Genomic DNA, 13626 nt, shown 5'->3' on the forward strand with positions numbered 1-13626 from the left:
CATAAGAATGATCTATCCATTAAAGTTAAGTATTAGTCTATGTATATTAACTATTTTATTAAGCATTAAGTCACTGTCTGAATGAGTTAGTGTGTTAGATGACTTCGAGTAATGTTACAGAAAAAAAAATGGTTATTTTTACAAAGTTAATAATAATCTAACCTTCAGTAAATACCAATTTATTAAAACAAAGAACTATTTTTCTCTTTGGAAGTTTCCAAGAAGATATCTGTGTATTATTGAAAAAGCACACCTTAAAAATACTAAGAAACTATTAAAATGTAAATACTTACCCTTGTTCTTCTTCTGAGTCCTTATCCTGAAAAGACGGTATTACCAGAATTAATAATCTGTATCAACTACTCTAGCTCAACACAGTGATAAGACTGCATTTAGGTGTGTTTCAAACATCTACAAAACTAAACATTTTGTAGAATTATGCTACATACTTATGTATCATCAGTCAATTATGAAAGAGAAATGTGAATTCTATAAAATACATAACCACAGAATATGTGAGGCAATTTTTGTAATTCCTACTTATCCTATTTTCTTTTTAAAATGTTTGTATCTCATTAAATTTATTTTATAATCTTGATTTTACATCACTGATTAAGATGATAGAGGTGAATACTGGACATGAGTTTATATATATGAGGAAACCATGGGACAGAGTGTCTGTAATATCCATTATTTCTACAGTAACAGAAGGATTTTTGAAAAACTACATGGAAAGAAAATAATCAGACAGACAATTGAAGAATCTTATACATTTACACAACAAATTGGGAATATTAATAAGGAGTATTGACTTCTACTATCTATGATTCTGAGTTGCCTATATAGGTACAAGGCTGTTTTCTCATTTTTTCATACTAATTTCTTCTTACGATTTAGGAATATTGACTTCTACCTTGGTTCTAAATATCTGAATACTTGAGATGTATACCTGACATGAAAAGACCTTTAGTTGTTCATACTGAATGCATCTAACAGTTGATTGTTTCCCAAAGCCCACTTTAGCTCTTCCCATAAAAAGTTTAGTCTACTCTAGCCTCTTAGTACAAATCTCTGCAATTCTCTCTATATTGTGACCACCAAATTTAAAGGGCTGGATTCATTGTCTGTCAAGTTTCTTTCTTCTTATGGCTGCCACAAAAAACAAAACAAAACAAAACAACAATAACAACAACAACAAAAATCCCTAGTTTTTTTGCTTGCTCTAAATCTGGTAGGAGATATGCCATATTTGACTGCTTTTCTTGCAGATAACTCCTGATAGGCATTTTTAGGGCTACTGTTACACTGTTAGGTCCATAAGTTATAAACCAAAACAACAGAGAAAGTAGGTTACAATTTCTCACAGAGACTTTGTCATTACTTTGTATAACAAACAAACTTTCTTATGCTAACCATTTTCATGAGAATTCTTGATTAGATAATGAGGCTGACAGCTTTCAGGGCTTCCTGTATATACTACAAAAGTATATACACTGTTGCATCAATTGTAACAATGACTGTGTAACACAAATATAACATAACTACATGCCTAATTATTTTTAACATTTGTAAATAACTTAATGCCAAGACTAAAATATAACATAAATTTGTCTTGTAATGCCAAAATTTCACCTTAATAAAACTATCATTTTCAAAAGTAGCTCAATTTCTTTAATAAAATTAAACTTCAAAAACCCAGAATGTTAAAGAAGCAGTCATTAGATACATGCTAAATTATGGGGTATGACCTTGAGACTTAATGTTGTCTTGGAAAATATATATCACTAATGATTGCTGCTATACCTTATTAAAGAGTAACTATTAAAATTACACTTATTTTTAATGTAATTTTCATAATAGCTATTGAGTAAATGTTATAATGGTTATGATAATATGACAAAAGAACTGATATTTTACTCGGCACATTAAAATGTTATTTTATTCTTAATCTTAATATTTTATAAATTAACCTTCATTAAGCTTCATTCATCATTAAAATGTTTATATACAATGCAGTGGCTAGTAACATAAAAAGCTGATTGTAGTTAGAGAAACTATAGTCAGTTTATAATACACATAAATATTAAGATTTTCGGTATGTTCCACATAGAAAAACAAGGATTTTTCTTTTAACCACAAAGTTCAAAGTTTACATGGCATAATTATTAGCCATATGTCCCATTAAAAAGTTTCCATTTTTCTTATACTTATCAAAGCAAACCAGAGATGCTTTAATGACATCTATGATCTATACAGTAACTTTTCTTTTTGGAAGCTGACAAAAGTCTGAGGACTGGATAATGTAAGATTTTTTTAAAGCTTTGAGAAAAAAAACTTTGGAATACAGTAGGGATATAACAAAAAAAAAATGCTATTAAAATAAGAAACTATTTGTTGAAGGTATTTGTACACGGTATGAAAATGTATTACTGCGATTGGTGTACTATCTAGGCAGGAGGTACAGATGGGACAAAAGAAGAGAAGGGTGAACTAAGGCATGCAAAAGATGCCATGGAGACATAGAATGAGTCAGACACCCCGAATGGGAAAGAGGGAAAAGCCACATGGCAGAATGTAGATTAATAAAAAATATGGGTTAATTGAAATTATAAGAGTTAGGGGGAACAAGTCTAAGCTAAGGTCGAGCTTTCATAGTTAAATAGTAAGTCTCCATGCTATTATTTGTGAACTGTTGGCCCAAAGAAAAATTTGACTAGAGCTATCATTAAAAATGAGAGCATATTGCAGAAATTAATGAAATGAAAAGTGACTCATTTGACAGTTAACTTTATAAACACAGACGTATATAAATTTATGTTCAAAAAGGTTTTGAATAAATAGTATTATATGTCCATCTGGAAGAATTTAAGTTCTAATTGTGACTTCATGTATTAAGATTCAGGTATTCACAATCAGACATCCCTCTGTTACAATGTCAATGCAGCATCTTACCTTTTTATTCTTAGTTTTTTTCTTTTTCTTTGTTTTACTTTTAACCTGATAAGAAATAAACCATTTATTTAGTATGTAAGTCAAGCTGTACAATGGATATTATCTAATGTTTCTTCTAACCACTGAAGTTTGTCTAATACTTATTTTTCTAGATTTTTATAGATCATGTTTTTCTAAAATTTTATGGAAACAAGTATTATATTTATTTAATCTCAATCTTCTACCCTTGAAAAAGAACACAGAACACATACCAAACAAGAACAACAACAAAAAAAGAGAGAAAGGAACTTTTTAAAGAGGAACAATATATTCATACACATAAAAGTTTCAGCCAAAGAATAAATCAATATCTATACAGTAGCTGTTAAGCCATCTAGATTTTATCTAGATGATAATCTCTACTTCTGTGTTAGAGATATTGAAATATCTCAATATTCTTATTTCTTTATCTCTTCTACTCTTATTGTATCTTCTCCCTCTTTCCTCTCCCAAATGTACTTCCAATGATAGGTAATAAAAAACGTACTCCCATAGCTATTACAGAGCTTGACTTTTGGTAAAACAATTACTAAAGGATGTTGTAAATACCACCATTACCGAATGGTAGTAAGTAACGGGCAAAGGGTCATTCCAGTCAGACTCTGTGTGAGCACTGTTGCCTTCAATGTTCTGAATGTAGTACATGCAGAATAAGTTCTTCAAATTCAAATATTAAACCTTGTACCTCCTGAAGATCTTTAACAGATTCTGTTGAAGATTCACTAGGTATTGAGGCTACATCTTTATTTAGTTCTGCTAACTGCATTTCAGTGTTTGATTTCACATCTATACTGTATTCCATTAGAGGTGGACTCAACTCTTCTTCATCATTCTGTAACTCTTCTATATCAATACCTAAATAGTAAAGAGAAAGGTATAAAATCTAGTGGCAAAGTTTTGAAAAGTTCAATCTTTTGTTATAATTATAAAAATACTTGCTAGACCAGCAAGACAATGCAGTGGGTAAAGGCCTGATGACCTGAGCCCGATTCCCAGAACCCACATGGTAAAGGGAGAGAACCAATCCAAGAAGTTGTCCTTTGACTTCAACATTTGCACCGTGGGGAGCATATAAACATTTAGTTATTATATGAAAATTGCAATATTTACTTACTCATAAAACACAGGCATGCACAGAATGGAACAAACTAATATAAATCAAACATTGATATTTAAGTAAATTCCAAGTTTTAGGTATTTTAAATTCTGCCATTGACCTTATTAAAATGCAACTAATATTATTCTATAAAATATAAATGGGACATAAAAAAAGGAAAAACTATCATTTTCTCTTTTACTTTTTCATAAAATATAAGTGCACCATATTATATGACTACTTGTTTGAATCCTTGTTCTCTCTCTCAGTGTCCCAAAGATTCAGCCTTAAAACTTCCTCAAAGATGGCCCAACTTTAATCTCAAACACATGGTATTGTTTTCTAAAGAAAAACTTTTATTTGAGATGTAAATTACATTGAGAATGTAAATTTAATATATAATTGTTCATTTAAGATTTATTTGTATGTGTCCATGTGCATGAATGTGCTTGTACCCGTGTGTGTGTGTGTGTGTGTGTGTGTACAGAGGCAAGAGGAGAGTATGGATTCTCTTGGAGCTGGAGGTATATAGGTATACAGGTGATTATGAGCAGTCTGTGGGTGATGGAAACTCAAGCAGGGTCCTCTGCAAGAGCAGCAAGTTCTCTTAACCACTGAGCAATCTCTTTAGCCCCCTAAATTTTATTACTTAAAGCCTCTGAATGGAAAGTACTAAACCAGGCTGGGAGCCACGTGTTGCAGTCCCAGATATCCAGATACTTATGAATACAGGAAGAAGGTTTGAACATAGCTTGGACAACACTGCTTATAAGAACAACAACAAAAGCAAAACAAAAACAAAAACCAGCTTAAAAAAAAAGGAAGTGAAAACTAGCAATTCACCACCTGTCCCTGCAATACACAACTACAGACAATGGCTTATTAAGACAATAAAGCTACATAAAGCAGCACAGTTAAGCAAGTAGAACAAACAGACAGGCATTTCTGGCTGCTTAAGTCCTGAGTATAAAAATCTTGAGCCTCATCTTTGAGTAAGACGCGTGGAAAGCACCAAAGTCAGAGACTAGGATCAGCGGACCAACATTATAATCATAATTTTTATGTAAGATTTTGGGTAATATACAGTTTAGTATATAGTTTATCTAAATACATGCCAAAACCATATTTATGTCTTAAGATTATGAGCAAAAAAGGTCATTCATGCATTTTGGGTTTAAATGTACTTACGTTGTGTGCCTGTTATTGACTGTAGAGCAATTCCTATGACAAACAGAGAAAAAAATAATTAGGAATGTGATTGCAAGCACAACCAACCAATATCTGACCAGGATTAAGAAATGCCAAAAATCCTTTATAAAGCATTCATCTATTCCGTAACCACCTAGAAAAGAAGCAGCACTGCTCACTAATGCAGTTTATATAGGTACAATCTGACTATCATATAATAGCTATAAATCCAGGATTCAAAAACAGAAGGAAAACAAAAAAGACAGTTTATAATAGTTAAAACCTGGAGCATCAACAAACAACTTTTTTTTTTAGTTGAAATACAATTACATTGTTTGCCCATTCCATGTCTCCTCCTTTCCTACCAATTTTCCCCTGCTTCCTCCCTTTTGAAATCATGGACTTTTTCTTTAGTAGTTATTGTTACATATGCTTACATATAAATACGATCTATTCAGTTCACTTAATGTTACTGGCATATGATTTTAGGTACTGGATAACCAATTAGGGAACTCATTTCCGAGGAACACTATTTTTCCTACTCTCAGCAATGCCTTAGTTGCACACAGTTCTTTGTCTCAAGGTGGGTCCCTCCAGAGATCTCCTCCTTCCATATTAGTGCATCTACTGCAGTTGTACTTCTCATTTCTGGATTAAGCAGTTATATTGCTAAGGTGTTATGGGTGATGCTTCCCTGTCATTTCTAAAAAGCACAATTTCACAGCCGTTTTCCTGATCCTCTGGCTCTTCCAATCTTCCTGCACCCTCTTTTGGAGTGTTCCCTGAGCCCTAGGTGCAGGGGTTGTGTTGTGACTGCATTAGTTGCAGGTGTACACCCATCATCACTTAAACATTTTACATGCAGCAATTCTTATTATTATTCTAAAGACTGTGAAGGAATTCATGAAATGTATAGTATGTTCCTACTGAAAGTTTGAGTCTTCTAAGCCATACAATTTACTCCAAACATGACTCCATTCCCTGTCCTAGTCTATTAAATCTACTGACCATCTATGATATGTAACAGGCTGTATTAGAACCTAGAGATTAAATATTAAAGGTTAAAAAGAAAAAAATATCTTCATGTAGATAGTGGATGTTGGACCTGTAAATGAAAATTGAAGTTTTAATTAATTAAGAAAAGAGAAAAAAGTTACTATAAAAGCCTCTATTAAAGGTATTTGACCATAAACTCTTTAAGTGAAAATTACTTGAAATGCTCTGTACTTAATTACTACTCAGAGCTCTTTACTCAAATATGTGTATACAAATACAAATATGTATATACATATATATATGTATGTATATACATACACACACAATTTGGGTAGTTGTGATTTTTAAGACCTCTAAATTATACATCAAGGGTTCTTGTCTAGTTGTCTTCCATACTGAATAAAAGGCTCTAAAACACTAAATAGGAAAACAAAGTAAGTATACCTAAACACAGAACAGACACTCAAAAATGGTTTGCTGGCTTATGAAGTAATGATTTAGTACCTTGTTGATAGCAGGATAACATCCTCTGGATGATTTCTGGTACTGGTATGCCTAGATAAATGGACAGCTGATGATAATCAAGGGAGATATTCTCAATAGGATTCTCCTTGACTTTGTCAATATCCTCTTGTTTCATTCCAAGGCGCAGAAGAATATCAGAAACTTTTTTCCAAATTGAATTGAACTGTAACTCAGTGAGACCATTCATCAGAATCTCACTGAGGAGGATATCTCTGTACTTGCAGAGCCTCAGAATGTCTGCAGACTTAGAGAGATCAGAAGACGGTGGTTCCATATCCCAGCCTTTTCTGGGTGCAGGGAATACATTCAGATGTTTAATGAGTGCTAATAAGAGGCATAAGTCAAACTGTTTGGACTGTGGTAGTTCCTTGTTTGGGGGATAAAGCAGATGCCATGATCCACCCAAAGGGTGATTGGTCCAAAGATGATTGTAGTAGGGTTCCAGCACATTCTTGTGTATAAGCAGTTCTTTTTTCAAAAGAGTGGGTGGCATAGCCTCATCAAATATTTGTCGGACAATGTCAGTACCAGAAATAATAATTATATGAAGCAGATGATAGAAATAATTATAATCAAGTTTGAAGATAGGCATTTCATCTGAAAATGAATTTGGAGAAGTCAAAACAATCCATATTACTGTTCTTTTTCTATGTGGTTTCTCACATTGCACCCTAAGATCCTGTAGGTCAGAAACTATTTCCAGGAATGAAGTAAAAGTAATTTTACCGTATCAGTGTTCAATATGCATGCTGCTCTCTGACTACCTATCAAAAACTTTAGTCAAAAGGAATATGCTTCTAAGAGAAGAAACTGAAGATTCCTCTAACTCAGGAGAAGGCTTTCAATCAACCATCTATGTTATTTAAGTAAATTAACTTTGGCAAAAAAATGGCAAAGTAGATCTGAAAATTCTGGAATACGTAAGGAATAGCAATTTTCTAAGTTTAAATATAATTTACATAAATATTTTTGCTTATATTTTACATGAAGTCAGTACTGTCCAGTAGAACTTGCCATGCCAAAAGTGGTACATGCACAGTCTACTACACAATGAGTGATCAACAACTGAGACTTAAAGGTTATTTGATGTCACTGCAAATTTAACTACACATGGCTACTGTCTATCATATTAGATAGCTCAAATACATACTAGTCAACATAGTTATCTAATGAGTTGCTACTAAAAGTACAGTCCATAGACCAGAAGTTTCAGCACCTATCTGAGACACGCACAATCTTGGGTACCACCACAAACCTACCTTTTGAATAAACACCTGAGAATTTGTTTGGTTGGTTTGTTTTGGGGGGGTTTCTTTTATTTGTTTGTTTGTTTGATTTTTAATCATCAGATGATAGGATTTAAGAAGGACTTACTAATAAACTTAATAATTGCATTGCTATTTTAACAATGAAATGGAATGAAGAACCAGACTAAATTACTTGATACTTTCCAGTTTAACTAGACTTCAAAGCAAAGTTGGCTAAAATAGGTTTGAAAGTGATGGAAATTCAGTCTATGATAGTATTTAGTTTTTGTGTGAACAGTAAACTGTGTGTTTATCATAAAAATACAGCTTTACTATTTTCCTTCACGGTTTTGTATTTTAAGAGATTTTTAATGAATAACTTTGCTTAGTAAACTTGATATGCCCTGTGAAAACAAACACAATGTAAGAGAAATTTCTCAGAAGGCCTTCTCTACACTGCCAAGCACAGAACACACTAGCAATAGGGGCATCTAGTCTCCCTAGTAAGAGGTGTTGACCCCAATTCTTCTTCCTTGGAAACAGGGACCAATATGGTCTCCAATGGTGAACAGAATTGTGCCTGGTACACTTCTAAAGAGCTGGCAAGTGAATTTAGAATACTTGACCCCAAGCTCCAAAATGTTCAGTCCTTCCCTTTTGGATTGCTTACATGCTTGTTCTTTTAAGTTGGATGAAAACTCTCATGAGGTAAATCCTACCATATACTCACAAATACGTTCCAGAGTTAACATGCTCGCCATAGAATGCCAAAGCAATATGAGAGCCATACATATTGATGTTTTATTGTCTATGGGTTCTAGAATACAGCAAGAACTGTTGGGTGGAATAAACCTGATGTCTGTGAATAGCAACCATTAGTAACTGCATAACTGCAATTATGAATGATACTTTACAGAGACAGTAAATAATTCCACAATACTTTTCTGTAGGAGTTGTATAAAAAAGTAATACCTTTCGTATTGAATTTTAAATCAAATTCTGATCTTATATCAGTGTCAGTTAATTCCAGAGACATCAACTTCTTATAACTGCAAGTAGAAAAAAAAAGTATTATAGTGAAAAGTACCAAAGTGAGATCACATTTTTGATATAACCAACAGATGTGAGTGTTTTTTCTTCTATTTACAAATAATTTGAAAGGAAAGGGAAAAGATAATTTGAATACAAAATAAAAGCCACCAGCAATGACAAGTCTACACTGTAATTTCATTGTAACAAGAAGAACACAGAATTAAAAACATTCATTCAAAGAGAATTCTATGATGCAAGAACTACGTGGTAGCTGAAAGAGGGAAATAAAAGGATTAATAGTTCCAGCTCCCCTATGCCCACTTTAAAGACAAAAAGCAGCAAACCGGAACTCTGTCATGTACTATCATGATCAGAAAAGTTAAATAAATAATAACTAAAGGTATTATTTATTCAACTTATTCAATTTCAAGAGATATTTAAAAAATAAAAACTCTTATAATAATATTAACGTAATTAGAAGGAATGAAAGGAAAAGCGAGAAAATTTGCTAAACAGGTAAATGTTGTCAATAAGTGAAAACTGTATTTTAGCTTTGAAATGAACTTTAAACCACATAACAAATACCAGATAGTAATAATAGGAAATGCACTTTGTGGTTGTTATTGTTTGTTGGTAATGGATCATATCCCTGGTATCTTTATATGGAAAATCTAAAGCTCAAATGAATTACTGTTAAAAAACTAGATAAAAAGAATTATATAAGACTGGTCATAGGAAATGTAAATTGGTAAAACTAATGTGGAAAAAAAGTTTAACAGTATCTAGTAAGTTAAAGATATGCATAAAACGTCTAGAAGTTCTAAGTAAATGTTATGAAAATTTTCCACACATATTTATATTTATTTTAGCACTATTTATATAGTTTAAGATAAGTAACACTATTATCTAATAGTAGTGTAAGTGTTGATATAAAACAAAGTTACAGCAAGGAAATAACACAAATGATTCACACTATATATAGTTTAAGAATGCACAAAATACAAATGTGTTTATACACAGGTTCTCCACAAAAAACTTATTATGAGCAAAAAAATACATTATGCAACTTTGAAAACAAGCTACACTAGGTTAGAAATGTATACTAGAAATTCTTGAGTAACCACTTAAAAACAAAAAAAACAGCATGAAAAGTAATAGGACATCAGTGCTGGAAGGACGGCTCAGCAGTTAAGAGCACTCACTGCGTTAGCAGAAGACACCAGTTTAGTGCCCTGCACCAGCATGTGGCCCACAACTGTCTATAACTTCAGCTCTATAGGATTTAACACCTGTTCTGACTTTCACAAGCTCCTACACACACAAGCGTGCACACACACACACACACACAAAATCTATTAAGACACACAAATAAAAAAACGATGAGATGGAAAAATATAAGATATAGATTTAAATAATCTCAATAACTGCAGAATATACATATTTAAAATATGTATGAATAAAGATTAATAAAGGCAAAGATTAAAAATTGAAAATAAAAGAGATAATCTTTGCTATCTACAAAAATAAATCAAGTTCCAATGAGATACATAGGCTGAAAAAAAGGGATAAAAAAGAAATGCAAATGTTAATACCAGACAAGAGATCTGAAGTAGGATTGTAAGGGACAGTAAAGATTTTAAGTGTGGGACTACATAAATGACGTGCATTTAAACACCTAATAAAACAGCCAAAAATAAATGAATAAATAAATATAAACCAAAGACAGCAGATAACTTTTTTAATTTTGTCAAGATACAGATATAAAACACTGAAACTAAGTGTAAATTGGTACCCAATGTGGGGCCCAAATTTTCACATAGTGCATGAAAGCTGAAACAAACAAAAACAGATATGGTTTCTTTAAGAGGCACTGCTGTGCAGTGGAGAACTTGAGAGGCTGGCACACTAAGTAGAAACAGCAATCTAAGTAAAAATGAGAGTCACAGTGCAGGCACCAAATTCCTAAAATGGGGACAGTTAAATGCAAGCTCAGCTCTCATGGACTCAAGTATGGTGCACAGCCAACTTCTAGAGTCACTGTGGAGGGCCTAGCTGCCACTTAGCAGGCAGTTAAAGGTTGGGCTCATGTATTCAGAGAACACTACAGGTGCACAGTAAAACAGGTTCAGACTTAAAAACAAACAAACAAACAAACACGTTAAAACAGGTTACAGTGTACATAGGTGCTTAAAAGAGAAAAGAAAATGGGTATAGACAGGAAACAACAAACAGTTTAAAACTAATTAAGCAAACTCTTTAAAGGTAAGAGTAAGTGAATAAGCTACACAAAGATGGGAACCTGTATGGTGCTTTGCTGACTTTGAATTGTTTTAATTTTAATCGGTGAACAACAGCTGCTTAGAGATACAGGATTGTAAAAGGAACATACTTTAGGAATATCTTAACTTTAAAATAGAATTCATAAAATGTATTGTGCTGGGGAGGTTATGCTTTTATTTCCACAGGAAATGAAAGGCTGTGGATTCATTCAAAATTAATAGAGATTAGATTTGATTGGGGGATAGCCCCTGGAAATCTTGGCTATAGACATAAAGAAATAAACTAAGTAAAATTATAAGACAGGTGGCATATATGCTGATGCCTTGGCATGGGAACAGCATTAAGACTGGATGAGACATGATAAATCCTGTTAGTTACACAGAGATCTCTCCATGACTTATTACATGCCATCCTTTCACACGGTACGGAAAGCGGTTTGGTTATACAGTCCAAATAAACTTACAAAGTTGACAGACATATTTTTTTTTCTTTTGGTTTTTTGATGGGATTTCTCTGTGTAACAGCCACAGCTATCCTAGCTCCTGTAGATGAGGCTGTTCTTGAACCCAGAGATCTGCCTGCCTCTGCCTCCCAAGTGCTAGGATTAAAGGCGTGTGCCACCACCGCCTGGTTGGTTCGTTTTTGTTTCTTTGTTTCGTTTTGTTGGACAGACATCTTTTACCTGATGAAAGATAAATACTAAAAAAAAATCACCTTTGGCTGGCTAACACAGTCCATATTTGTGTGAATGCAGATACGTATGTTAACCTTTGAAAGATTGTTTGTTTTCAGAAAAAAAAAATGGACCAGATACCAATGAAAATGGGTGGTCCAGGTGATGGGGGATGTCCTTCTGCATATATGTTGCTTTTACTGGCTGATGAATAAAGCTGTTTGGACAAATGGCTTAGCAGAGTAAATCCAGGCAGGAAATCCAGACAGATATATGAAGAGAAAGCAGGCAGACTCAAGGACATGCCATGTAGCTGCTGAAGGAGAAAGACACAGCTAAAACCTTACTGGTAGGCCACAATCTCATGGTGACATATAGATTAACAAAAATGAGTTAATTAAAGATAGAGTTAGCCATGAATAAGCCTGAGGTATTGGCCAAACAGTGTTGTAATTAATATAGTTTTTGTGTGAATATTCAGATCTGGGTGCTGGGGAAATGAACAAGTAGTCTCCGTCTACACCCAGATGATCAAGCCTTTCACAGGGCCTCTGTTGCAGTTTGTTTAGAGTTCTGAGTTCAGAACACTTCAAGGCTGCTAGTTGAGAAATTCCAGCCACATAGATTATTCACGCCAGGACTTCAGATAAGTCATGACTTTCCTATAACAGAAACTAGACAAGTGTTATAACTAGTTTTCTTAGGACTTGACCAGTATTTCATTTTTTTTCCGGCACCCCTGGGGATACCATGGCACACAGACAACAGGAAGAAGTCTAGAGAACACACACCCATATTCTCAAGAGGTGGGGTGGACGATTTCAATCATTTGGTAGGTAATGGATATTTGTCATCATTTTGTGGGGATATAGGAATACAAAATCAAAAGAAAACTATTCATCTCAAATATTTTACATTGGTATGGATTTTTGTATATCAAAAGAAATTCAAGGTTATTTTTGTTACACTATATGTTTCTACTCTTGTTTAAAGTATTGTACCTAAGCAGCTCATTTAAAAATGTAAAGTTCTAGTCCTTGAAAACTATTATTATAAACTGCCCAGAAAAATTAAGAAATGTAGGTCAGCAGTTAGTTATCTATAACAATCAAACTTATAGTTAAGTTAGGTGTATTTTTCAAGGTTAAACATATATATTTTAGATAACTAATCTTTATATGCTTCAGAGAACTACAGAATACGATATTCAAGATGTTTAATAATATAAAGCTTTTCATGATACTGAGACACATCTGCTCTTGACAGCACCATCTACTTAATAAAAGGATGACGGGCAAAGAAGAACCTCTGTATGGAGTTTGCTTTCTTTGTGACAAAGCTAGCTATTTAGGCAAGAACCTACCACTGCCTAGACTACTGACAGTATACTGCAGAGGAACCTTAGGTGACTGTCCAGGCAGACAGATATCTTTGTCATTTCTAGTTTTGCAAGTTGTTTGCTCTGCACTTCCTGTTTACTCACATCATATTAAATCCTTCTCAGGTCTCTAATGGAGTTGAAGACAAGATAGTTATAGTTTTCCTTGTTACCAAATTCAAAAAAGAACTTATAGAATAGATGCAAAGTTTATAAGATT

The 13626-nt window shown here is 33.3% G+C and overlaps 1 protein-coding gene across 5 annotated transcripts in view; it reads right to left on the minus strand.

The window, feature by feature from the left end:
• Dzip3 (DAZ interacting zinc finger protein 3) overlaps positions 1 to 13626 on the minus strand; it is a 74398-nt gene that overhangs the window by 22534 nt on the left and 38238 nt on the right. For 4 of the 5 annotated variants that reach the window (XM_057764175.1, XM_057764172.1, XM_057764173.1 and 1 more), the window contains 6 exons: positions 9016 to 9092; positions 6776 to 7393; positions 5276 to 5308; positions 3677 to 3846; positions 2953 to 2997; positions 294 to 319 (listed from right to left, as the gene is read on the minus strand). In XM_057764175.1, the coding sequence (XP_057620158.1) occupies positions 294 to 319; positions 2953 to 2997; positions 3677 to 3846; positions 5276 to 5308; positions 6776 to 7393; positions 9016 to 9092 (969 nt within the window). The remainder of the gene's footprint in view (positions 1 to 293; positions 320 to 2952; positions 2998 to 3676; positions 3847 to 5275; positions 5309 to 6775; positions 7394 to 9015; positions 9093 to 13626) is intronic. The other variant, XM_057764176.1, reaches the window with a different exon arrangement.

The sequence above is a fragment of the Chionomys nivalis genome, chromosome 3 (assembly GCF_950005125.1).
Source record: "Chionomys nivalis chromosome 3, mChiNiv1.1, whole genome shotgun sequence".
In the NCBI taxonomy this organism is placed as follows: Eukaryota; Metazoa; Chordata; class Mammalia; order Rodentia; family Cricetidae; genus Chionomys; species Chionomys nivalis.